Source organism: Lissotriton vulgaris, chromosome 4_1 (assembly GCF_964263255.1).
Source record: "Lissotriton vulgaris chromosome 4_1, aLisVul1.2, whole genome shotgun sequence".
Taxonomy (NCBI): Eukaryota; Metazoa; Chordata; class Amphibia; order Caudata; family Salamandridae; genus Lissotriton; species Lissotriton vulgaris.
In genome coordinates this window covers 1,988,992,827-1,989,019,823 of record NC_141691.1, presented here as the reverse complement: position 1 = coordinate 1,989,019,823, position 26,997 = coordinate 1,988,992,827, and the positions used below count along the sequence as shown (strand labels likewise).

General features: G+C 46.3%; 1 protein-coding gene across 2 annotated transcripts in view; it reads right to left on the bottom strand.

Moving 5' to 3' along the window:
- The window catches only part of NAPRT (nicotinate phosphoribosyltransferase), a 368,826-nt gene that overhangs the window by 46,998 nt on the left and 294,831 nt on the right, over positions 1 to 26,997 (bottom strand). For both annotated transcript variants that reach the window (XM_086966311.1, XM_086966312.1), the window contains exons 11-12: positions 20,497 to 20,654; positions 268 to 375 (exon numbers count right to left, since the gene is read on the bottom strand). In XM_086966311.1, the coding sequence (XP_086822437.1) occupies positions 268 to 375; positions 20,497 to 20,654 (266 nt within the window). The remainder of the gene's footprint in view (positions 1 to 267; positions 376 to 20,496; positions 20,655 to 26,997) is intronic.

Below are 26,997 nucleotides of genomic sequence, written 5' to 3'. Positions count from 1 at the left end.
GGGAATTTATTTACACTTTATTAAAGTCTGACCTAACCCAAATCCAAATCAATAGAAATGGGAAGATAAGTTATTGCAAAGTAAGTAAAGCTGAGTTAATGTATTCTGGGGATGAACTAGCTTGTTCTGTGTTTTCTTGAGGATGTATTTCGGGATCATGGTATGCAGTGTGGAAAGTGTTAGTGGACCAACTGAGGATTGCTTCAAGGATTCCCAGCTTGAAGATTTTGGTGTTAATTAACCAACAAATACAAAGGTGACATTTACCTTATATGGCTTGGAGTTATGCAGCTTCCTGTGTTCAGCGGGAAGCATGTTTAGAGAATGTTGAGCATGAGCTTTTACGTCAGAGATACATGGGAGAGGTTGACAAATCTGCAAAAAAGAATAAAAGAATAATTGGGTAGGCAAAGAATGTGAGTATGAGAATAGAGGCAAATACCAGCTTGTAACTTCCATTTTATATACAGTTAGGTTTGTTTCACACAATTCTCATTGAGTTCGATTCACCATGTTCCTAAATAGGAACACTGTTACTTTCTTCTGCACTGTATGTTGAATTTTTTCTGGGATGAAAGATTCAAGATTTCTTGTGTCGACATTTAACAACCATTAACAAGTGCAATAGGTTTAGCATTGTCAGTGTGTTATGTTTTAGGTCTCGCCTGGCGACCGCAGCGCGAAAGCGCTGATGCCAGCGAGATCTATTGTCACTGACTTGCCTCCCAAGGGAGACAGGAGATGGGCACGCGCAGGACGGACTGGAAATGTAAACGTGCGCATTCACCACGTACAGTCACGCAATGTGCCCATCTCCTGTCCCCCTTCCATCCTTGCAAGCCATGCAATCTTCTGCATGCCTCCCTTTCAACCCCAGTCACCGGGGCACTCAGCGGCCCGCTCTCCTGGAGGTACCGCTCCAATCCCCTCTTCCGGCTTGGTTGCATGACCTTACCGGACTGCTCTCTGGGGACTCCCTCTCTGGCGGCAGCACTTAAACTGCGGGGCTTCCCTGGACTCCTGGGAGCCCCGCACTGCCGTTGGCAGCCTCGGCCGCCTTCCTTGATTCACCCGGGCCCCCGTATGGGACCCGGGGCTCTCCTCCATCTGGCCGCCACCGCGGGGCTCTCCCTCGAGCATGGGAGCCCCGCATCACAGTTCACGCTGGCCTCTGCCGGCTTGGTTGCAGGCCCCGCCCATGTCCCGGGCGGGCCTGCCTGACTTCTTCAGTTGATTTCATGCTGGTGATTCCTGTAGGTATTCGGAAATGTGTCCAGAGTTGGAGTTCTGAGTGCTTTGCTCAGTTAGCTTCTATGCAGAATTTCACAACATATTTCCTGAATTTGATATGTCGTGCCTACGCTTCGCAATTGTTGGAATGAATTAAATTAAATCTGTTTCTGGAGGACGAAGTAAGGTTGCAGCCTCCGTTTCACTGCTAATACACAAGCCAAGGCCTATTTGAGTGGGGGTTAACCTAATGACGTTTTACCAGCTTGTAAGTTTTAAGCATATTGGTTAGTGAAATCGCTAGCGTTGCTGTTAAGAGTGCTCTGTATAATCAATCTAGTATTTAAGACTAATGCCTTCTTTACTCAAAGCACAATGCTAACTTTCAGTCGGAGATGGTAAGGTGTAAATGCTGGGCTATAATTTGTAGTCCCTTATAGGGAGAGCTACTGGCATCTATAGAGCTTACTCTCTATTTAACTCGGGACCTCTCTTCATCTTTCAAGTAACACACGGTTTTCGTAGAAAAGTGATGGACGTACCCCAAACTTACAAAAATCCAGCAGTTACATGGTTTGGGAGAAGAATGCACACCTAGTGGACAAAAAGATACTGCTTAATAGGTTTTTTAAAACATTTTTTTTAAATAAAACCATCCAAAATTTTTTTTTTTAAATAAAACCATATCAGTATTGTGCTCTAGTAAAAAAAAAAGTGATTAAGAGTTGCAGGTAGGAAGCAAAAAAATTCAATAGCATGAGTTTTGCATTTTGTTTCTGGAGTTGTGCTTTCTTGTATGAAGAAGATGGTGTACAGTTGGTCGAATGGGGTGAACTATGGTTCTGTGAAATGTACAATGCATGAGTGAGGATGTGTGTCTGGTTAACTACTGGAATTCGAAAACTGAGGTTGGAGTTGGAGGAAGCTACCAGCCCTTCGTAGGGTTCTCTTGCCATCATCTTATTATTTTTGTAATTTAAGTAGCTAAACTACATTGATGCCATAGTCAGAAGACCTCATTAGAAATGTAGACTCGTTCATGAGTACCCAGCACACCAAACTAGTGATTTTTTGAGTGCATTGGTTGCAGTCATGTGAGCCATTGTGGACTGAAGGTGCTGTCCTCTAGTGTTCTTGAAGTCAAGAGTTTTACAAGTGGTACTCTGCCTTTTGTGCGGTGTATTCAAAGCATATGCTGGATGTCCGTGAGGTACTTGTGGTAACACGATTTCTGCAAAGCAAATGTTTTTTAGTTTGACCAAGTAGGGAATGTGCTGGTTACTGAAAAAGGCTTGCTTGGCCAACGAGCTGGTGTGTGCTGTTGACAAGAGAAAGATGCCCCCTAATGCTGAGGTGACTGATAGCTAGGTGTACTGTTTGGTATGTTGGAGTCTAAGTTGTTATTGAATTAGTAAAAATATTTATGACTTGTTTTATGTGCCGCTGCCCAGTATGTACAATTTTCAACAGTCAGTCTGACTAAAAGAAAGTGGTGGAAACGGCGTCAACTGCTACTGAGCATACTATATTTCTTTTGAACTATGAGTGGTTGTGGTAACATTTATTTATACATGCCACTCACTTGTTCATCTCTGTAGGATTTGAAGAGATCAATACCTTCTTCCAGTTTTTGAAAGCACCATATCTGCTCTTTCAGGGCAAGAATCTAGGTTTTCAGGATTAGTGTGATAATAAGATGTTGTGAAGCTCAAAAGGTACGATTTTCTTCAGAAGAGTAGGCAGTAGAACTCTGCATACGTCGCAGGCAGATCACGGTCATTGACAGCACCTGTTTATCTGTTGAGTAGGCTGTCTCCAACGAAGGAATGCACTAGTCTTTTAGTGGGAGGCCTTACATATGATAATTTTGTCACAGACAATTGATTTATATTGGATGTTGGTTAAACTTTGTGTGCACCTCAACAGTCCACTCAGTTTCTGCACATCCTTGTGACTTGTGTGCCCTGTTCTTCTGACATTTTCAGTGTAAGAAATAAAGATCTTAAGATGCTTCGCCTGTTTAGTTGCCTTCAGCACACTCACCCATCTCTTCTATCAGCATCTCTCAGGCATTCTCAACCCTCGAGTGCATACATTTAAACTGTGTTGTATTGAATGTCAGTTACAAATTCCCCATCCACGCCTCAGGTTTTTTTTTTTTAAACTGACCTTATATTTCCACTCGGTTTTATTTATCTGATGTTGATCTTGGTGCATTCTGAAAAAGGCTTGCTTTCCAGCCTTTCTACAATGTTCCAGCTAAAGAAAATGGAAAGCATAGGCCCTGCAACTAATACTTGTGGCATGCCCCCATACACGTTTATCAATTTACTTGACCAGATTTATTAGTAATTTCTTTGCCACATTCATAAACCATTACACAGCAATGGGGAAACACAGTCTACTGTAGGACCGGAGTACAGTTTGATACAAAAGAAAATGTGTCCCAACTGAGGTTATTTAAATATGGCAAACCTAATAGCCAATATACAATCTAACAAGGTAGTTCGACACCCCCAGTTCGGAAGTCAGTGGGATAGCACCTTACTCAGCAAGAAAATGAGTGTACCATAAACCACATCTAAGAAAGCACAAAGTCCCATAGAAATAAATTAAAAATTGTAATGATATTTGAACATATACACATAATATACTTTTTATATACATTGGTCGCTCCAAAAAGTTAATAGCAAGTGCTAGACAAGCATTTGCAATGCAACACGTCTCGCATGTACGCGAGTTTGAGCTATTGGCATTGTAAATAACAATACCTTTTATTTAGGTTTACGTTTTTCAAGCAGAAATAAAACGCATTGTCATTTACAATGCCAATAGCTTAAACTCATGTAAATGCGAGACCTATTGCATTGCAAATGCTTTTTGTGTTATGCACCTGTGTCGGGCTAAGGAACCCCATTGGGCATTTTGGATTTCCTCAATGTGGGAACCAGGAAGTGCATGCTGTTGTGTGTTGTATTTCAGTGGTTGTGCTGCAGTTATACTGGTAAATGTGTAATGCTAGTTTTGTAAGTGGTTCTGCAGGAAATTGAGTTCTTTGGTGGTGCTTGCTGAGGGCAGAGGAGAGTTAACACAGCAGGGTCGGGAGGATGGCACCAACAAAAGAACAAAACTTCTTACATTTTTTAATTTAACAGCACACACAGATAGCATAGCAAAGGTACTTATTTTTCCCTGGACAACAGACCTGAAATCTTTTCATGGTCCCATATACACGTCATTATAAAGTGGTGGCCAATCACAAAAATCAAATAACAATGCAAGTACTTTGTCTACCTTTCAAGAATATGAAAAGGCAGGGCATTCTGCTACCATTGTATTCTGTTCACAGCAACTCAAAAAGACATTGTGAAGTTACTATAAGCTTGATCATGACTGACAAGATAGTGCTGTCTGAGAAAGAATTGTGCTTTTCGTGGAGAAAAACGTGGACTCAAAACTGCCATCTCAGTACTGGCCAATGCAATCAAGAAAACTGGCAAGGTTATTAGGAAGGCCAAAAAGACGGGGGAGTGGGCACTAGAGAACCACAAGCAGATACGGTTGCTCTTCCAGAAGCTTTGTGGCCTAGATATTGTTTCGAGTAAACTAATACTGAGTCAACAGCATCAAATGTGAGGGAGAGTACTATGCTATTTATAGCTGCAGTGTTAATCACCGGTCAGGTGCCATGGAGTCTGCCCATGTTTGTGATTGCCTCTGGCTGCCATTCAGCATGATTTACCTGCTGGCTCACTGCTGAGAAGCCAGTCGACCAGTGGTGCGGCTGTGCTTTTCCCTCTGATTATGGCAATGCCATCCCTCTGATTACGGCAATGCCATCCTCACCGGAATTCCCAAAACCCACCTGGCACCTCTTAAAACTGTGCTCAACCTCGCAGCTAGGCTTATCGCGGACTGCAAACGATTTGACCACACCTCTCCCGCCCTTAAATCCCTTCAATGGCTCCCCATTGAAGGTAGATCCACATATAAAACCGCCTGCATTACGCACAAAATCCTCCACCAAAACACACCGACATACCTCTCCAATAAATTGACCAAACCAGGCTGCACGCGATCACTGAGAAGCTCCAACACCCTCCTACTTATCCCCCCCTTCAAAAAAAGAATTCCACTCAGTCATGCTCCTTTTCAGGCAATGCCCCACTTATTTGGAATGCCCTCCCTAAAGACCTCCGCTGTAACCAGTCCTACCCCAGCTTCAAAAAAGAACTCAAACTTCTTCTCCTTAATAAATACTGGGGTTTCTAATCCCTCACTGGTAGCCTTGCCCCTCTGCATCACCCCACCTAGCTGCTCTGCATATGACTTGCGACCACCCGCCTGGCCAACTCCCTTTCCTTCTATCTGATCACCATACCCCCCCCTCCTCATGACCCTCAGTTCTCTTGCATGTTTTTTGTATACTAAAGTGAGGCTTCCCGCCAAACTGTGACCGCTATTTTGTATTACTCATAGTGTCTAGCAATTGTTTTTACTTTTTTATCTAGATGCCATGTATCCTATGTGGACTTGCTCTTTTATTATTCCATTGTCTGTGCTTTTACACACTGTACCTGTATGGAAACACCTTGTAAAGCGCTCTGATACTCCTGGGTCCAGCCAGCTCTATATAAAACCTCTTAAATAAAAAAATAATAATAAGCAGGGTAGATAGGCACCTAAGCGGTGGGACCTTGCAATCCCCATTTGGCCATGGACAGACTAGTCCTCTAAGGATACAACACAACTGTACTCATCCTTCACTGAGAGCTCAGTGACCAGGTGTGCTTCAGACAGTGGAGTACAGTAAGGTGGATCAAGGAGGAGCTGTGTTCTCCTGTGCCTTGCTATCTAGAGAACACACCCCAGGGTGATAACACTGTCCTGGGAGACTTTGTCCTAGATTGCAGTGATTCACTTTCTGTTTGTTGGAATTTTGGGGAAGCTGGTGAGGTTCACTCGGGCACACGCACGCACAAAGTGATTTGTGTAGTTTAGCAGTTAGGCACAGGGTTGGAAATGAGGGTTGTACAACTACAAGAATATAGTACAAAAGGGCTAGCTGAATGACACATAGTATCCGCAATACAGTCTGAGTAGTGCTGCCTTAACTCAGGAGCTCTGCTTGTACACCTGAAATGTCAAGGGGATCAACAAATTTACCAAAACTAGGATGGTCGTTGCACATCTAGATAAGCACAAACGGACAATAACCATGCTTCAGGAAGAAAAAGGTACTTACCTCTGGAAATGCACTTTCTGGAATGTACTCTAGCCGCAGGTACCTTACCACACACTGGACTGGATCTGGAAAATGTTCTGTAATAGCGCCTGCGCGCCAACAGATGGTACACTACCTTCAGCTAGGACATGACGACAGAGCGGCATATAGACACCATGTCATTTTAGTCAGACATCGAGCGTGACTGACAAATTATATATGCTGACAGTGTGTGAGCCAACTTGAAACCTTAATACTTACAAAGAGTTCACTACACCGAATGGTGGGCGTGGGATGAGGCATATGGATTGTGGAATGTAAGCAACTTGTTGTTCTGATGGGTATGTCTAATCTGATTGTTTAACTTGTGAATCAATACAAAGGCAATGCCACTTCAAGGAGGTGGGTGTCTGGAGTGGCCTTTGCACCACAAAGTCCTGTGGGATCAAGTTTACAAAATTAACCTACCTATGGACCGGAGAGTCGATATAGTAGGTGAAATTATGGACCGGAGCTCACATGGTGGTTGGGCTGATTTCCAAGACGAGAACAATTTGAGCCAGGGCTATTGAAGAGGCCTTCATCCTGGTGAATAAGTCAGATGGCTTTCAGGAGGATCCTTACTGACCAAAACCTAAAGCCTTATGAAGGGACAATCCATCACAATACACTCAGTTTTCCCACCAGCAAACTCAACAAAGACCTGACCGGCCACTCAGTACTCCTTAGGCCTATCTATGTAGAAACTAAGGGACACCCTTAGGATTGAGGCTGTCAATTTGGGGGCGGGACTGATTATGCCTGTAACGCTATAACATGATGTACAGAAGTACTAGCAAAGACACACCTGTTCAATCAGGTTTCCATCTGCTCCGCCCCAGTTCACTTCCGCGCCAGGACACTCTGGAGTATTAGTGCGCGTTACAAGCTTTCTATAACATAACAATAAGAAAAATACACTTCACATGCAAGGGCATCGTTGTTCACCTGTGCAGAGGTTCGAAGGGAGCACACACCAGAAATTTAAGGACAAAATTCATACCAATTGTGCCATAATGAAGAGTTTTGGTGGAAAAATATGTTAAAGATCTTTCAGAAAAAGACATCACGATGGGCAACTTCAAAAGGGCTGTGCAAATGAGCAAAGAAAGGTCAAAAGGGCCAATAAGTAGCCTTTAACAGGACCTACAGCAAACCCTTGCGGGGAGAAAGAAAAAACAGACAGCTTAGTCTTAAACGGTAATACTGCCTTCCCTTGCCCCAGTTGACAAATTTAGGTCAATGGCCAGAATAAATGGCTTTGTGAATGTATGTCAAACAGCCAAAATGACATCCACCAACTCCAAATGAAGATCGAAGCTCAGTTGATGATGCTCAATCTCGATACATAGAATTGTAACTTGTGGAGATCTGTATGCTGGGACAGCAGATTCTTCAGATTAGGCAGTTAAAGCGGAGGCCATATGCTGAAACCCATGAGCTCTGTGTATCGGACCCTCTGAGCGAAGCCTGGGAACATCAGAATGAGCGAAGCCAGATCTCACCCAACATTCTTCAGGACCCATAGCATCAGCATCAAAGTAAGAAAAATGTTAAGTTGAGCCTCACTAATTAGGGGATACATATCCTAGGAATGCTTGAGAAAGAAATCCAGTGTAGAGGTGGCAACAAGATTTACTAGGGGCTCACCCCACAGGGGCAAAATGCTTGGTAGCAGATGCTGATGCCAGCAGTGACAAACAAGATGATGTCCGCTGAATTAATTCACTGTGATGTTGAAGTAATCTGCTAGGTGACTGCTGCCATAGAGATCCCATGTAGTTCAACCACCACCTCAGCATCACGTGATCCCACTACGTCATGCTTGTTAGAGTACCACATGGTGGTTGTGTTGACTGTTAGGACTTGGACTGATTTGCCCCTAATGAAAGCCAGAAGGCACACAACTTTGAAAGACTGAAAAGATGGCTCTGCTACATCGGTGATCAAAGACCCCTGAACCCTCATCACCCAGATGCCACTTCAAGCTCTGAGATGACAATGCAAGTTCAGACTAGGGTAGGTAGAATAGTATTAAACATGCTGGGTGGGCATCTGTCATCCATCACCACAAATGTTCAGCTACATGTTCTGAAATGTAGTAGTGTGAAAGGCACACCCACACACTGCCATTGAAGGCAAAGCTCACATATGAAAAGGCACCAGCATGAGGCAGGAGTCCAAGAAGGGTCAACACATTCAGCGACATCAATAGTGCACAAAATCAGGGACAGAACAACTGCACACTCCTGAAACATCTAGGTCATAGCCTGAATGTCCTTGATTTGTTTTTGCAATAACAGAAAGATCTTTGCAGGCGCTGTATCAAACATAGTCCTAGAAAGGGAATGCTCTGCACAGGCTGCAGGAGGAAGTTTGTCTTCTTGACTGAGAACCCCTTGGTGTACGGCATCAAAACCTGCAGGGTATCTGAACCTAGCTGAGAAAAGCATGCTTTCAGAAGCCAAGTATCAAGGTGTTTCACTTTCCTGTGAAAATGGGCTGCAACCACTAACATGATCTTTGTCAACACCCAAGGGGCTGAGGTTAAGGGCGAAAGGGAGGGATATTTTAAAATAGATTTACCCCACCACAAAGCAAAGGTCCAGCAGGATGGGCACATGAAAGTACCTGACTTGCAAGACTAAGGACACCATCCATCTATGAAGCTAGGGTTAGGCCATGAAAATTCGACTGGGCCGTTTTTTTTTTTTAGACCTTACACCGCACACACCACAGGGCTCCGTTCACTAGAAATTCACAGGAGAGACCTGATCGCAGCTAAATGGCGGCCCCTTTGGGGTCTACTGGGATGCTCTAGGGAAGGAAGTCTTTGCACTGACCGCGCTGGGTGGGGAGGGTCCAACCCCTCCCTTTTGGAAATGTTAAGAAGTACTGGGAGGCTCGGCTGGCTACCGGGGCCTATTGCCTACTGCTGTTCTCATGTTGTATAGTATCCTGTCATTACTGTACCAATTCTGTTTATGACTCGCACCGTTTCTTATATGACTGAAAATGTTCATTAAGATACTTTTCTTTTTTCTTTTAAAAGAATACAAAAACACCATCCAGTCTTTAGGGTTTAAGGCCAACAGGGCATGGGTCACTATAATAATTTTTTAACTTCTCCTTCCTGAAAAAGCGTTCAAGCATCTGAGGCGAAAAATCTTCAGGAGAAAGAACGCAGTCATACAATTTGAGAATCTCCAGCAAGAGTGCGAACTAGGACCAGGGGAGTGGTTGAGATATCTGCAGCTGGGCCACGCCATCAGGGAACATATCTGTGAGGGGAAGGAATTGGCGGAGTCCTCTCCCTTAGAAGATACCTTAGAGAGGAAGTGGATATCATTAGTGTACAAAAAAACTGGCGAACAATACACCGGACCCCCTGGGTTCATTAAGAACTGCTTGGATGGGAGATGTGGGCCTGGTAGAGGATGAGGATTGGATGGAGGCTTTACAGGGGCTGAGAGAGGTAGCAATTAGCTCCAGTTTCAGTCTAATTCAACGAAAGGTCCTCCACCGCACATACTGCTCCAGGAAGTTATTACACCGTCTCGGTAGGGCAGTCATCGTCACAGTGCCACAGGGGCTGTAGCCAGGAGGGAACATTTTACCACTTAATATGGGAATGCCCACAGACCCAGTTATACCGAGGTAAAATTGGGAGAATTATGACTCAGGGGGTGGAGGTTCTCTCGGAGCTGAAATGGTTCCTATAGAAGATCCCTGGGAAAGAGGATTAGCCAAGATATACTTGTATCTGGCTGGCATTGACTGTGGCCAAACGTAACCTGGTCAGATGCAGGGGAGCACAGGCTTTACCAAGGGTTTAGGACTGGGAGACAGTTTGTCTGCCAACTAGCACCAGTCTAGATCCATCTATTATAACAGAGGCTGTACGAAAAAATGGGAAAACATCTGGGGGCAGTGGCAAACCAATAGAGGATTATAACAAGAACCTGAAGCACATGGGGAAGGTAGAGTATTACTGGTTGGAACAGCTCCGATAAAAGAACAGAAAGTGTAAACCACTTGGTTGGATTATATGTAAACTGGCAACATTGCTGATGTACTGCTATTCTGTTTTCAATAAAAAGATTTCACCCCAAAAAAATCTGCTTCAGCTCCAATCCTTCACGGGGACCAGGAAGCATAAGGAACAGTACCGCACACACCGCTCTCCCACCTCAGACATCTCGGTTGCACCCTTGACAAGCACCGTCTGAACGTCACTAGAGAATATCGACATAGTCCACTGATGTTTGGGCAAACTACTAAGGATAATCAATACACTCACCATCTAAAATGTAAGGTCCTCAGGTGTTGACCACCATTAATACACATTGATGAATGTGAAAACTATCTGAATAGGAAAATACATTGGGAGAATGCTCCATATATATGCCAGCGAACGCTGTCCACAGACGTGGGTGAGCAAGCGTATACGTAGAGCACTCTCCTGCTACAACTTTATATCCAGATGTTTGTCATGCTCATTAATGGTGAAAAACACATGAAGAACTTACATTTAGTTCAAGTATTATCATTATGTTAAAGATTGGATGCTAGAATCCCTAGCAATAGGACGAGAACTGAGGAAGTAGATGGGAAATTGATCCAAAGACAAAAAATATTTTGGTTGCTAGAAGTGTGAAGTTGTGAAATGCGTTTACAATATTAAAAATGCTGTGAGTAAAGTAAACAAAGACTAAAACAAGACATTGAAATTTGACTCGCCTGAAGTGCTTGGGGGAAAACTGCCCAGGTTTGTAATTTGCTCCATTAGAGGTGTTTTGTGGTGGCATTCTTCAGTTTTTGAGCACCCACCTGTGTGAATGCTACTGCTGAATACTATATTGAAACTAGGTTGTGTGCGTCATATATTACCTAGCCACCTCTGTACTTTGTTGATGTTGGGGCAAAAACCGTGAAAACGTGGGGATGAGCAGTCAAGCATGGGAGTGCATAATCAAACTGAACAATCTCAAGGACCCACTGATCCAAAGTAATAGCATAGAAGCTAGAGAGACATCACTGAATCCTGCTCCACTATCAGCACCAGATGTGGCTGGAAGTTGGACAGGCTGAAAAGGGGCGTTCGGCGGTCCATCAAGCAAGCCCCTCAAGTATTCACAACATTTTAAATATTGCAGTTGGAACCAGTAAACGTTGGAAGGTAGCCCCAAAGAATGAGCTTGGCTCTGCTATCTTCTAAGCACTGCAGTGCTGAATCCTCCTTTTCCCCATACAGCCTGGCCCTAGCAAAAGGTATATCCATTAGAGAAGCTTATGTCCCTGGATAACCAGGAGGCACAAATCCAAGTGTGGGTTCGGACTCTTTGGTGCCTATAGCCCGGATCACATTGTTTGTAGTGTCAAAGCCAGACTTCGGAAATATGCCTTGACACATTCTTGCGGCCCACTGATGTTTGAGCAAAGGAGTTCTAGACCGGACCACACCATTCCTTGTGTCAAGACCAGACTTCAAAATATGCTTTGATGCATCCATGTGATCCTCTACAGTTTGGATGAAGCCATTCCGGAAATCCACTGGCAAGTAAGGCATCTTGCGCGCCACATTCCAGAGACCATAGGTATAGCAAATCAGGAGGCACACAGCATTTAATGATTGGAGAGCAAAGGTAGCCAAAAAAGAAAATCCTCTTGCCCAAGACCTAGATCTTCTTGGACTCCCTTTTCAGTGGTGCTCAGCAAATGAAATGAGATTATCACTAGTTGTAAAGGTTTGTACTAGAAGTCGGTTGGTAGATGGATGCCACATCAAAAAGGTCTGACTCCATAATGGTCTGTTTCGCTGAGCAATGTGGAAAATAACTGGCTGGGCTGAGCAAGGTGTGGATTAGATAGACATGAATGAATCAGTCAAGGAATTGTTAAATTTATTTATTTATTGTTTTATAGAGCGCAAAACAGACCCGTGAGGGTATCAGAGCACTTTACAGAAGTATCGGGTGGGATAACAGGACAAAGAGGGAGGAGAGCAGAAGGGATAGGGAACAAATAGAAAGATACAGTACATGGCAAGACAAACAATCATAATATCCGACTACCTATTGGGATAGGAACAAAATTATACAATAAGCTAGAAAAGCAGTCTCAGCACCCTGGAGGATTGTTCGGAAGAGGTGGGTAACAACGAGAAGGGCCAGGGATAATGCTGTAATGATTTGTAAAGTCAGGTTACAGCGGTGAATGTAACGTGAGCATTAGGAGAGGAATTTGCCCATTAGGAAAGTTTTGGTCTCTCTCCTTTTTGAAGTGAGCTAGAGACGTTATTCTTCTGATGGCGGGTGGGAGTGAGTTCCATATTCTTGGTGCGGCCCCGGAGAAAGCCCGATTGTACGTTCTTTTTTTCTTGAAGCCTGCAGGTTGGAGCAGAAGGGCTCTGGCGGACCCGGAGTTTCTGTCTCCTCCGGATAAAACAAGTTTCTGTGCGAGAAAAGCAGGGGACTTGGAGTAGAGAGCCTTGTGGGTGATGCAAGCCAGCTTAAATTAGATTCTGGCCTCAAGTGGAAGCCAGTCAGAGTTTTAAGGTCGGGCGAGAAATGGTAGAACTTCTTAGAGCCAGTTAGAAGTCTGGCAGCGGCGTTGAGGCAGGCTTTCAAGGGTGCCAGAGAGGTCTTAGGTAGGCCTGCGAGGGTGGAGTAACCATATTCTAGCCTAGAGATGACTAGAGCCTGAATTGCCGATTTTAGATCTAGGGGGGGGGGGGGTCGAGGAAAGATTTCAGGTTTCTTAGGTAGTTCAAATGAAATCTGGCAGTTTTGGCCATCGTGTTGATATGGCCCCGCATGTTCAGGTTGCCGTCTTAGGTAATTCCAAGGGATTAGTCCACAATGGTAGGGGAGCAGTTTAGCACTGTAATAGCCTTGATCCAAACTTGACTGTCTGTATTGGCGTTAGTTGGTGAGATTAAGAGGAACTCAGTTTTTTTGGCATTGAGTTTAAGGTGGTTTGATGTGAGCCAGTGAACCGTCAGTCTCAGGGCCTCATTCAGGGAGCGGATGTCCTCTGGAGAAGAGATTTTGATGTAGAGCGGTGTGTCGTCAGCATACATGTGGTAGGAGATCTTGGCAGTACGCAGCAACTCTGAGAGCGGTTTAAGGTAGAGATTGAAGAGGGTAGGGGACAGGGTTAATCCTTGAGGGACTCCAACTGTGATCGGAGAGGACGTGGATAGGTTGCCGTTGATCAGGACTCTCCGAGTGGTTCTGGAGGAAGGACCTAAACCACGCCAGAACGGTGCCATCCAGGCCCATCCTAAGTTTGAGGCGATTCAGGAGAATTTTGTGGTTTACCGTGTCAAAAGCAGAGGATAGGTCAAGGAGGATCAAGAGACAGGTTTTGCCTAGGTCAAGGGCTTGAAGGGCATCATCCACAATGTTGAGGTGTGGTTTCCGTGCTGTGCCATGGTCTGAAACCAGATTGGAAGTCGTCTAGAAGGAGGAAGTTGGTGATGTGTTGGCTCAGCTGTTGCTGTACACATTTTTCAAGCAGGCCTTCTAAACAGTGCAGGATGTATTGTCCACACTAACTTTGACAGAAATGGCCATGATAAGATACTTCCCGAAACATTAGCACCACTTATGCCTCTTTGGTCCCGAGAGGCTGCAGTGAAGACACTGCACAGCAAGCATAGATACTTTAGATTGGCTAATGGAATACCTGCTGTTTTAATAGTACGTAGCTGCAGCTATTCTCATGGAGCCAAATGCTGCAGGCAACATTTGTTCCGATGTGCTCCACAAGCGAATACAATTAGTCATTTATCACGACAAGTTCCTCTCAAATTTCTTTCACCCATTAATACCACTCTTACAATGAGGTGAAGTGGAGGGTGAAGGGTGCAGTTGTGCTGAAGAGGTTCTGTCTCTAGAAATGTTTATCTCCCACTGTTACAAAGCAGACTGCAGGCTGAAGAAGTGTGAAGTAAGTTTATTATAACAGCCCCACACGGTGGTGGTGCGTGGGTAAGCGGAACATCAGTAGAATGACAGTTGGTGTCAACGTTATCAGCTGGGGAAGGAATGGAATGTAGGGGAACCAATGGGAAGGGGAGAACTCTGGGGAGGTTCACGCGCAGGGGAAAGGAAGGTACCATGCGCAGGGGTGCAGGGGGGTGGCATGGGTAAGATACAACACATCTTCCTCTCTATAGAGTTTTGGCAACAGCGCCACGGGATGCGGTGGCAACATGCAGGAGGGTGCATAACCAGTTGGGAGTTAGTCACACACATAATCATCTAAACGTTTAGGTCTACGGATGGTTCTTCCAAACCTTCCAGAGGCCGCGGGTAAGTGTGGTGCACATTCGGTGTCCGAATGAGAGTCAAGGTCAGATCTGCCGAACCGACCACTGAATCTGTGACCATCAGACGCAACTTCAGAATCAGAATGAGGGTCATCCTGACAACTCCGATTACAAGTCGAAGTGCTGGGATTGACACCTGCAGACCGATCTGTCGATTGACCATCGTCAGAGTCAGAGTCAGGTTGGAGGTCATGTGTGCTGTTGTTTCTAGACCTATTATTCACATCAACACTAGATCTATCGACATCTACCCACAAATCATTGCTAACAGTAACATGCTGCTGATGACCCTGGGCCTTGTCACTGGGATGATAGTTCGCCAGTCTGCTCATGTGCCAGACTTTCCCATCACTGAGTCTTGCCGCATTGTTAAACAGTTCGTCAATGTGAAGAGGGGCGGTGAATCTGCTTTCTCCTTTCTTTACTTTTTTTTCCAAACGAACTTTCACAAGGTCGCCAACCTTGAATGAATGATCTTTTGCGCTGTGTCTAGAATCATACCATTCTTTGTAATACTTCTGTGCCTTGATGATGTTATTTCTTATGTTTTCAGGTGACCATTCAATTTGTTTTGATTCAGACATCCACCCCAGATCAATGCTCATGGGCTGTCTGCTTCTCATGAGAATGAATGGTGCTGTGCGTGTGCTTGCACAAGGGGCAATCCTGAATGCCCAGATAAGTTTGTATATTTCCTCTTCCCAGTTTAAGTTTGCATTTCTGGATAGTTGTATGTGCCCTTTCAAGACACGGTTGAAACGTTCAGTGAGGCCATTTCCTTCTGGATGATAAATTGAAGTGGTGTGGTGGGTGATACAGTTTCTAGCAAGGAATGACTTGAATGCTTCAGAACAGAATTGCCGGCCATTATCGGTGATGACGGATTTGGGTAAACCTTCACTGAGAAAGAGCTTGTCCAAGAAGTCTATACATTTGGAGCTGTCAATTTCCTCTACGATCTTAATTTCTGGCCACTTGGAGAAGTGATCTATTGCCACCAAGATGTACTTGATTACTCCATCATGTCCTACTATGGGCCCCACTATGTCCAAACCTAATTTCTCCCATGCCATATGCGGGGGTTGAATCGGAGAGAGACTGACTTTTGACGTTTTGAGAGTTTTGTCTGAGTCACAGCATTCCATACAGTTCCTGACCTGGACCTCGATTTGCTTGTCGATACCCGGCCACCAATAACTTGCCCTGACACGCTGCTTAGTTTTGGTGATGCCAAGGTGGCCAACGTGACACAAACTTAGGACTTTGTCTCTGAGCGTGGCAGGGGCTATGGCTTTACCCATTCTGTACAACACGCCGTTTTCCAAACTGAGTTCATTTCTAGTTTCCCAATACACCTTGATATTGTCCTGTAGGTTGCGCTTATCTGGCCATGCGGAGTTGATGAATTGGCATACCATTTGCAGAGTGGAGTCGCGCGACATGTGTTGACCCCATTCTTCCGCTGATATTCCATCCAGGTCAGTGTTGAAGAGCAGAGCTACCTTCTCCTCGTCTTCTTGAGCGATCATGCTTTCCGTGTGAGGCAGTGGTAGTCTGCTGAGGAAATCCGCAATCTTGTTTTTCACTCCTGGCCAATATTCAGCAGAGTAGTTGTAATCCAACAACTTGATAGACATTTTGCTGAGTCTAGGTGAAGCATTTTGTAGACCAGAGGCTGTCAGTATCTTGATTAACGGTTTGTGGTCTGTGCGGAGATGGATTTTGTAACCCCACACATAAGCTCTGAAGTAATTGAGCGCCCATGAACAAGCCAGCATTTCACGCTCAATGACAGAGTACTTCTCCTCCGCAGAGGTGAGCGACCTGGAGGCAAAGGCTACAACCCATTCTTGGTTAGATGAGTCCTTCTGTGCTAGCACAGCTCCAATACCTTTGTTGCTTGCATCTGTGGTGAGGTAGATATCTGCTTTGGGGTCAAAACCTTTGAGGAAAGGCGCCTCGCTGATTTCCTTTTTGATGGTAACAAAGGTGTTCTGACAGTCCGGTGACCAGACAAATTTGGTTTTGTTTTTCAGTAATTGTCTTATGCTGTAGGTTTTTTCAGAGAAATTCCTTATGAATTTGGAGTAATACTCTGTCAAGCCGAGAAAGGCTCTTACATCCTCTTTGCTTGAGGGACATGGGGCATTAAGGATGGCATCCACCAAACCTTGTTTGGGTTTGATCCCATCACGGCTGATGGTGTGCCCAAGGTAAACCACTTTGTCCTGTGAGATTTTACATTTGTCTAATTCTACTGTTAAACCATGCATTTTCAGTTTGCAAAACACTTGTCTAAGGCGTGTGTCATGTTCCGATTGGTTGCTGCCCATGACCAGGATATCATCTTGGAAAAACCTGATACCATCAACACCTTCCAGAATGGATGTCATGACCCTTTGGAAAAGTGCTGCGGCCGAGGCCAGGCCAAATGGTACCCTGGTAAACCGATAGCAACCAAAGGGTGTGATAAAGGTTGTGAATTTTTTACTGTCTGCATGCAGAGGGATTTGGTGATATGCGGATTTTAAGTCAATTATGGAAAATACACACATATCATTGGTGGCACTGAACATTTCACATATACGTGGTAGGGGATATTGATCAACGATAATGTTCTTATTGAGGTCCCTGAGATCGATGCAGAGTCTGATTTTCCCGTTGGGACGTTTGACAACAACCAAGGGGGAAACCCACTCTGCCGATTCCACTACTTCTATAATGCCATCCTTGACAAGTCTGTTTAGTTCAGTTTGGACATCACTTCTCACAGACACTGGTAGATGTCTTACCTTGTGAATGCAAGGAACAGCTGAGTCTTTGAGTTCAATTTTGTGTTCGAAACTGTTAAGAAGACCAACTTTACCTGAGAACACTTCGGGGAAGTCTTTTTGTATAGCCAGTTTACAGGAATCATTTATGGACAAGACGGGATCATCACTATTGGGATCGAGCATGATGCCTAGATCAGCTTGGTCACTCCAGCCAAGGACAGAGGGGCCTTTTTTTGCAACGTAAAGTCGGCAAAATGCTCTTCGGTTTTTAAATTCAAATTCCAGATCACGTGTTCCTAGGAATTCAATGTTTCCCGTGTAGCTTCTAGCAATAACTTTGGGTTTTTCTAGAGTTGAGCCAATTTTATCCGTGAATTGCTTCCAGACGTTTTCGTTGATAATCGTGAAGGGAGACCCAGAGTCTGCCATCAGATTGACTGTCACCCCTCCCAAACTGACATCACACATGGGTTTTTTCTTCTTTGTGGGCGTGACTTCTAACACGTCATATTCAATTGAGAAAACATAACTGACATTGTCGGAGTCGGAATACTCCGAATCCTCTTCGGTGGAATCACTCTCTTCTTGAATTTGTCGTACCTGTCTGCTTTGTTTGTACATTTTTTTGTTGCAAACCTTAGCGATGTGACCGGTCATTCCGCATGACGAGCATTTTTGATGTAAGGCTGGACACCTTCTTGAATCAGCTAGATGGGTTGGGGACCCACAGCGATAGCATTTGAGTTCAGTAAAATCATTGTCCCTTGTATTACTGCGTCTATCACTGCTATGCTTCGATCTGCTTGGTTCACTTCTCTTGTGATAATCATGACTCATTTCTTTTTTGTTTCCTTTCTGTTTGAGTTTACTAGCATTGGAGGACTTTATAGCTTTAATTTCCGCTGGTTCATCAATAACAGCTTTGGCGCATCTCCCTGTCAGTTCAGCTTTCTTGACAAGGGCAACAACCTCCTTCAAAGAAGCCTCTCCATTGACCCAAAGTTTGTCCTGGATATTGGGGTTGCTCGCGTGCATTATTATTTGATCACGCACGAACTCTTCTTGCAGTGCTCCAAATCTGCAGGTTAAGGCCAAGTTGTTTAAGGCAGCAACGTAATCCTCAACACTTTCATCTTTACCTTGCTTCCTTCTTGAAAACTTGTACCGATCAACAGCAACGCACACAATAGGCGAGAAGTGATCGTCCAGATCATCTAGGGCATGTTGGTAAACATCATCACCAGTTCTTACTTTCTTTTCTATGTTATTGTAGGTCTTAAGTCCACCAGGACCCAAGCAGTACAAAAGAACTTTCTTTTTCTTTACAGCAGTGAAATCATCATCTTCAACTGTCTCAATGTAATTTACAAAATACTCTTTCCACTCTTTCCAAGGCATGCATGGTGCACCTTTGAGAGGCAGAAACGCCTGAGGTTGCGAAAGATTCAAGGAACTGAGAGCACACATGACGGTAGAAGGATTGTAGGTTTATAATACACACTGCGAAGATTCCAATGTGGTTGAGAATGTCTCTTAATACACCTTTGTTTGTGAAGTGTTAACACTGTCGTTATATTCACAGGAATGGCTTTATTATGTGCTCGCTTAGTTATTTGTGACCTTGTTTATTTCTTTTAAGCACAAGTCGCAAAGTCAAAAGAATGCTGAGAAAGGGCCAGGCTCGAACACTGACTCGAGGAAAAAAACGATCAATTTCTCATGAAGTGTTTTTTTTTTTTTCAAAATGGCCCCCAGCGCTGCGTTTCACTGACGTCACGCGTCATTGGGCATGCGCAGATGAGTGGAATTACAGGCGCGAAAGACAGCTGACAGGAATTTCCTCTTCGAATGCGCAGGGAAGGCGCATACACCACTGACAGGAACGGAAGAGCGCTGTCGCAGCCAGGGAAGAGCGTCGAGACGAGGGCACACAGGAAGGAAAGTCCCAAAGGTACCGTTGAGGTCCTACCTCTGTGTGGTGCAGCAGCTGGTCGATGCGAGATGCTCAAATCTCGGTTGAAGACACCAGGCTACGCTACTCTCGACAGCTGTGCGGTTCACGTCCTCTTCCGCTGTTAAGAGGGGGTACCGGAATTCCCAGAGTGAGAAGAATGGTTAAGATGAATCGATCGATCGATGGTCGATCACAGCAAAGTCATTGTCCATCAGCTGTACCCGGTGTGAGGCTGTAGTTCCGCAGGTAACCTCGTCGCCACTGTTACAAAGCAGACTGCAGGCTGAAGAAGTGTGAAGTAAGTTTATTATAACAGCCCCACACGGTGGTGGTGCGTGGGTAAGCGGAACATCAGTAGAATGACAGTTGGTGTCAACGTTATCAGCTGGGGAAGGAATGGAATGTAGGGCAACCAATGGGAAGGGGAGAACTCTGGGGAGGTTCACGCGCAGGGGAAAGGAAGGTACCATGCGCAGGGGTGCAGGGGGGTGGCATGGGTAAGATACAACAATAGATGACAATTTATTCATCAAAATTATTACATTGGGCTCCTGTGAGTCTGATTAGCAATGATAGAGGAAACATGGAAAAAATGCATGAGTAAGGCACGCATTAAAAATACATTTAAAGAGGAACTCCTCGCAAATAGCAAGACGCTTGCATATCCTTTCTGGGTACCTTATTCACTGCCTTCCCTTGGGCAATTAATTTACTCCACTAATTCAAGAAAAAGAAATCACTGGGATGAAATGTGAAACAGAAAATGCACTATTCGTGCACCAATGAGCAAATGAGCCTTTTGTTTATTGAATACTACTGTACTACTGTATATCAGTGCATATGCAAAGTGGTCAACTGCTAAAGTAACTATGCATTTTAGCCATCATTGTTAGTTTGTTCCCTTTAAAAAATGGGAAGGCAAAACAAGTGTTTAGCTGACCTGTCCATCTTTGAAATACACACGATGCAGAACCTCAGTAACTCCTGGGATGACTTTCCTGGTCTCCTCCCACCGTCCCAGGACATGCAGTTCCATCTCTTGTCCTACACTAGGAGGAGGCTCGTCTTCCAAAGCCAATAGGTCCAGGAATGGATGGCCTACAAATACAATTGTTAACAAAACAATGAGATGCACAACACACACAAGAATGGCAGCGGGTATAAATCCATCATCTGCATTTTATATTTGTTCTCATTGTCAGAGTCAAAATGGATGTTGTGAGAAAAAATAAGTTATTTACCCCTAACAATACGTTTTCAGCCCCATTTACAATTGTATTTCTCATCAAATGAACTTAAGATTCCAAAGACAGTGCCTTTTATTCAGTTGCATATTGCCTAAGATGTCCAAGCTGCACCATTTAGTACTAACTTCTCAAACATTTCTCAGATTGGAAAAATCCTTCCTTCCATTCTCCCCCCACATCCCAAACTCCCCCACCATCTCAAGGAATGCTAGTTCAATTGCTGCATTGTGAGCCAGATATTTACACCACACTTTTGAAGCTGGGGTGCCCATGTAGGGGCTACCAGTACGAGATGTTTGCCTGAGTTTCCGAACCAGAAAGAGAAGGAGAGGGGGAAAAGTGTAGGCAAATATACCCGATTAATTCATCCATAGAGCATTGCCCTTGGATAGTGGGTGTGGGAACCTGGAGGCAAAGTCTGGGGATTTTGAATTGTCTGTAGTTGTGAACAGATCTATTTGTGGAAACTGACACTTCTGGAAGTAATGGAGGAGGACTTGGGGGTTGAGTTCCCATTTATGGACTTATTGCTGCATCCTGCTGAGGAGGTCAGCAAAGTGGTCGTCTGACCCCAGACGGTGTTCTGCTAACAGGGACCCCATGACTGAGACCACTGTTATGCGGGACATTCCTGAAAAAGACACAGGTAAAGGATAGCATGGGGGCACTACATAAATATAGGATGCTGTCATGCCTATGAGCCTCATCAATCAATCAATCATTTGTAAAGCGCACTACATACCTGCGAGGGTCTCAAGTCGCTGTGGGGGGGGGGGGAGCGGGGACGGGGGATACTGATCGAACAGCCAGGTCTTGAGTATCCTCCTGAAGGTCAGCAGGTCTTGGGTCTGTCGTAGGCTCAGTGGGAGGGTGTGCCATGTCTTGGCGGTGAGGTGGGAGAAGGATCTCCCACCGGTGGTTGTTCTTTGGATGCGCGGGACGGTGGCAAGTGAAAGGTCGGCAGAGCGTAGCTGGCGGTTGGGGTTGAAGGAGAGCCACCTTTTGAGGTAGGCTGGGCCAGTCTTGTGGAGTGCCTTGTGTGCGTGGGTGAGGAGCTTGAAGTATATCCTCTTGTTGACGGGGAGCCAGTGCAGGTTTCTCAGGTGGGGGGTGATGTGGCCGTGGCGTGGTACGTCGAGGATCAGTCGTGCCGAGGCGTTTTGGATGCTTTGTAGTACTTTGATAAGCTTGGTCGGGGCTCCCGCGTAGAGGGCGTTTCCGTAGTCGAGTCTGCTGCCGACGAGGGCCTGGGTGACTGCCTTTCTTGTATCTGTCGGGATCCATCTGTAGATCTTGCGGGGCATGCGGAGGTTGTTGAAGCAGGAGGAAGGGACGGGGTTGACTTGCTTGGTCATTGAGAGCGTTGAGTCGAAGATGATTTCCAAGTTACGTGCGTGGTCGGTGGGTGTCGGGGCTGCCCCCAGTGCCGTCGGCCACCAGGAGTCATCCCAGGCTGAAGGATTGGAGCCGAGGATCAGGACCTCCGTCTTGTCCGAGTTCAGCTTCAGACGGCTGGTCTTCATCCAGTCGGCGACGGCCTTCATTCCTTTGTGGAGGTTGGCTTTGGCGGTGATGGGGTCCTTGGTGAGGGAGAGGATCAGCTGAGTGTCGGCGTAGGAGATTATGTTGAGGTCGTGCTGTTGGGCTACGTGTGCGAGCAGGGGCCATGTACATGTTGAACAGCGTCGGGCTGAGGGAGGATCCTTGGGGTACGCCTCAGATGATCTCGGAGGCTTTGGAACGGAATGGGGGGAGGCGGACGCTCTGGGTTCTGCCGGAGAGGGAGGAGGTCATCCAATTTAGAGCCTTGTCTTGAATCCCTTTGGCGTGGAGGCGTGCACGTAGCGTGCGGAGACAGACGGTGTCGAAGGCGGCAGAGAGGTCTAGGCGGATGAGTGCTGCGGTCTCGCCATTGTCCAGCAGGGTCCTGATGTCGTTGGTGGTGGCGATGAGGGCTTTCTCGGTGCTGTGGTTGCTGCGGAACCCTGGCTGGGAAGGGCCCAGGATTCTGTTTTCTTCGAGGTATCGGGTTAGCTATCTGTTGACGGTTTTCTCGATGACCTTGGCCAGGAAGGGGAGCAGAAAGATGGGCCGGAAGTTCTTGAGGTCTCTTGGGTCTGCCTTAGATTTTTTGAGTAGGGCGTTGATCTCAGCGTTTTTCCAAATCTCTGGGAAGGTCGCGGTCTCGAGGGAGAGATTGATGACGTTGCGCAGGTGGGGTGCGTTGGAGCTGCTTGCTCTGTTGAAGACGTGGTGCGGGAATGGGTCTGACGGAGAGCCGGAGTGGATTGTGCGCATGGTCTTGATGGTGTCATCGATGCTCACGCTGGCCCAGGCTAGTAGGAGGTCGTGGTCGATGGTGTACGGAGGAACTGTTGTGTTGCGGTCTGTTGGGGCTGTCTGGGTGTTGAAGCTGTCGCGGATGTCTGCTATCCTGCGGTGGAAGAAGGTGGCCAGGAAGTCGCACAGCGCTTGTGACGGCGGGAAGTCGTTGGTGTTGGAGCTGGGGTTGGAGAGTTCCTTCACATTGTTGAAGTTCTCCTTGCTATTGTGTGCGTTGTTGTTGAGGTGGTCTTTGAAGGAGGTCCTCTTGGCCGCCCTGCTGCGGTGGTGGTGGTGGTAGTTGTGGATGGAGTCCTTGTGTGCTGCGTGGCTGTCCGGAGTTTGTTCACTGTGCCATTTCTTCTCTAGTTTCCAGCAGGCTTGCTTGGAGGCTAGGAGTTCGGGGGTGAACCAGCTGGCCCTCTTGCTGGTGTCTCTGTGTGTGTGTGTGGGGGGGGGGGGTTTCTTCTGTGGGGTGAAGGTGATGGCGCAGTCCTCGATCCAGCGTCTGAGGCTGTGGGCAGCGTCGTCGGTGTTGGAGGGTTCGGTGGGTGGGCTGAGAGCGAGGTTTGCGTGTAGTTGGTCTTCAGTGATTTTGCTCCAGCAGCGGCGGGGATCTGTTGGGTGCGGTGGGTTTCTGGAAGGCGAAGTGGATGCAGCGGTGGTCGGTCCAGAGGAGTTCGGTGTTGTGGCTGATGGAGACGCTCGGGCTTGAGAAGACTGGGTCGAGCGTGTGGCCGGCGGAGTGGGTGGGCGTTGTGACGAGTTGCTTCAGTCCGAGGTTGGCAAGGTTATCTATCAGGGTTGTGGAGTTGTTGTCGTTGTTGTTCTCAAGGTGAAAGTTCAGGTCTCCGAGGAGGATGTATTCGTGGAGGTTAGGGTGCACGTGCTGATCAAGTCGGTGATGGAGTCGCTGAACTGGGAGCAGGGTCCGGGGGCTCAGTAGACGAGGGTGCCTCTGAGGGTGGAATTAGGGTCTGTGTGGATCTGGAAATGCATGTGTTCGGCGGTGCTGAGCGCGTTGTTGGTGCTAGTCGAGACCCTGATGCTGTTCTTGTGGACGATGGCGATTCTTGTGGACGATGGCGATTCCTCCTCCGACTGTTGGTGCGGTCTCTGCGGGTGATCTTGTAGCCGCCTGGGATGGCTATGGCGGGTGCGGAGCAGTCGTTAAACCAAGTCTCTGTCAAGAAGGCGACATCCGAGGATGATGTGTCGAGCAGGTCCCAGAGCTCGATGGTATGCTTGCATGCGGAGCGGGTGTTCAGTAGTATGCATCGGAGGTGGTTGGGGTCATTCTTGGTGGGTTGTTGGTCGGCTCTGAGGCTGGTGTAGCTGCAGTTCTGGCAGGTGAAGGGGCCGTGTGTGCCTTTCAGGGCGGCCTTGAAGCCGGTGTGGTTCCGTCCAGAGTTGAAAGCGTGCAGAGTGCTGGCATCGTAGTGGCGGCGGTCGTCGTGGCAGGTGTGGGGCCTGGGGTTCTGGCGCTAGGTGCTGTGCAGACGCGGACGGAGTGCAGATGGGACGAGTAGTTCTTACTGTGAGCTGCTAATTGATTTGCAATTTAAACATCAAAGTTTAGATATTTAGAATTCTTGTTTGATTGGGATATACTAATCTTAGGTTTGTGTTTAGGATTGCCTCCAGATATGGTTATATCGGATAAGGTTGAAGGTGAGATTTTGTGGGTCTGATAGTGAATCCCAGTTGGTGAAAAAGGTCTATGGTAGCTTGTGTGTATTGCTGGCATAGATGATCCAGTCGTCCAGATAAGGAAATACATTGATGTTTTGCCTGTGCAGATGCGCTACTACTACTGCTAAAAACTTCGTGAGTACCCGTGTTGCAGTAGTGATCCCAAAGGGGAGGACTTTGAATTGGTAATGTTTTGCTGCTATTACAAACCTGAGGTATTTGCGATGAGCTGGGTGTACTGGAATATTAAAATAGGCGGTTTAGGGACCGTAGATCTAGAATAGGCCACTGAGATTTGCCCTTCTTGTGGATTAGGAAGTATAGGGAGCATTCTCCCGATCCTTGATGGTGTTGAGGGACAGGTTCTATAGCTCCTTTGCACAGAAGAGCTAGAACGTCTTGTTTGAGCAGTGTTTGATGTTTGGGTGATAACCTGTAGGTGCGAGATGGAATGTTGGGTGGTGTGGTAATGAGCTCCAGACAGTAGCCATGTTGGATAATATCCAACACCCACTGGTCTGAGGTTGATTGCCATGTGGTTAGACAGTGTTGTATACGTCCCCAACAGGTGTGCTGCAGTCAGGGAGAAGGTGTGGAAAGTCACTGTTTGTTTGCAGGTGTTCCTCTTCTAGAGGTTGTGTAATTCCACCCCATGGAATGATGAGGCCTCCCTGTCTAATAACTTCTGTTATGTTCTAGAATCAGGGGGTAAGGGGCGTGCTGGGAATAAATCAGAGTCGGTGTTCTCTGGAGGGTCTACATCATATGTGTCCAAGGGGTCAGCCTGTGGTGTGTACCAAATGTGTCATCCCTCATATTTTGCCCACTTGTGCCATCACCAGGCGATCCCAGAGGAGATATATCTAGCGGATCCTAAATAGACTGTGGTGGAGGTGGTAAATTAGGAGGTGGACATGGTGGGGGTGGTGAGGGTGTTGGAAGTAGTAGAGGGCTGGTAGCCTTGTCCACCTTCTTTTGTAGGGTAGGCAGGTCAATGGCCTCTTCAAAAGACAATTGCTGTTTAGATGGCGGCGTTGGAGCTAGAAGCCTTGTTAGAATGCATCCAGTTTGTAGTTGTATCAGGATTTACCGCTGTTTGGCATCCAAATTCTGCTGAAGTTTGTGAATAACAGGTTTGACTGGACCCTCGACATTCTTTTTGGATGCAGGCTTGGAAACTTTAGGTTTAGTGCCATGTTTGCATTTAGGTGCCGAAGTTCCGCTCGAAGCTAAAGTGGAAGGTCGGCTCGGTACCGTAGGTGTTGATGCCGTAAGCATCAGCTAGTGTTTTAGAGCCGAGCAGGAGGGCGAGACTTTTGAGCCAGTTATTTGGTGCCGACAACTGCCATGAGGCAGTGGCGGTCCAAGTACCTCCTTTTGTAGAGGTGGTGAATGTTTTTATGGTATTCCACCTGAAGCGGAGGGGCAGGAGTTACAGTACTTACTGCTTCGACCTTAGTGTGGAATCAGTGATTTCGAAGTCCTGTTCATGGTTTGGATTAGAAACTGTCTACAATGGAGAATGCTTACTCCTCGGCTACGGAAGCCAGTGGGAATTCTTCTCTGAAGGCTTCATGGCTGGTTACAGACCTGATGGGAGTCGGTCCGTGGGTATTTTGCGTTCCATCACCAAGAGGGCCATTTATGGAGGACCCGAGGAAGAGTAATGTCAAAGGCTCCAAAGGGTTAGGCCCTGGTGAGGCCACAACAGAAGGTTGCCAATCCGACAGGCGATTTTTCTTCGATACACAGAATGACATGCAATTGAAAAAATACAGGCGCAGGTTAGAGTGGTTTGGAATTGAAAACCGGTCCGTACGATTTCGACCCATAGTGCAAGCACACATGTCCGAAACCAATGGCGAAAGAAAAGAATCTAACAATGGAGTCGACGACCATGCACATTATCACAAAGAGGAGAAGTCACTCAGTCTAGAGACTCAAAAGACTTCTTCGAAGAAAAACAAGTTGCACTCAACCAGATCCAACACAAGGTGACAGTTGGCCTAACGGCTAGGGCGCTCGACCTTGGACCTGGGGAACTGGGTTCGAGTCTCGGTAATGACGCTAAACCTCCTGTGATTCTGGGCAAATCACTTAATCTCCCAGTGCCTAACAAAAATGAATGTGTGTCCTCATGTAACATAACTGGTGTTATGTAAAGCGCTCTGATACCTGAT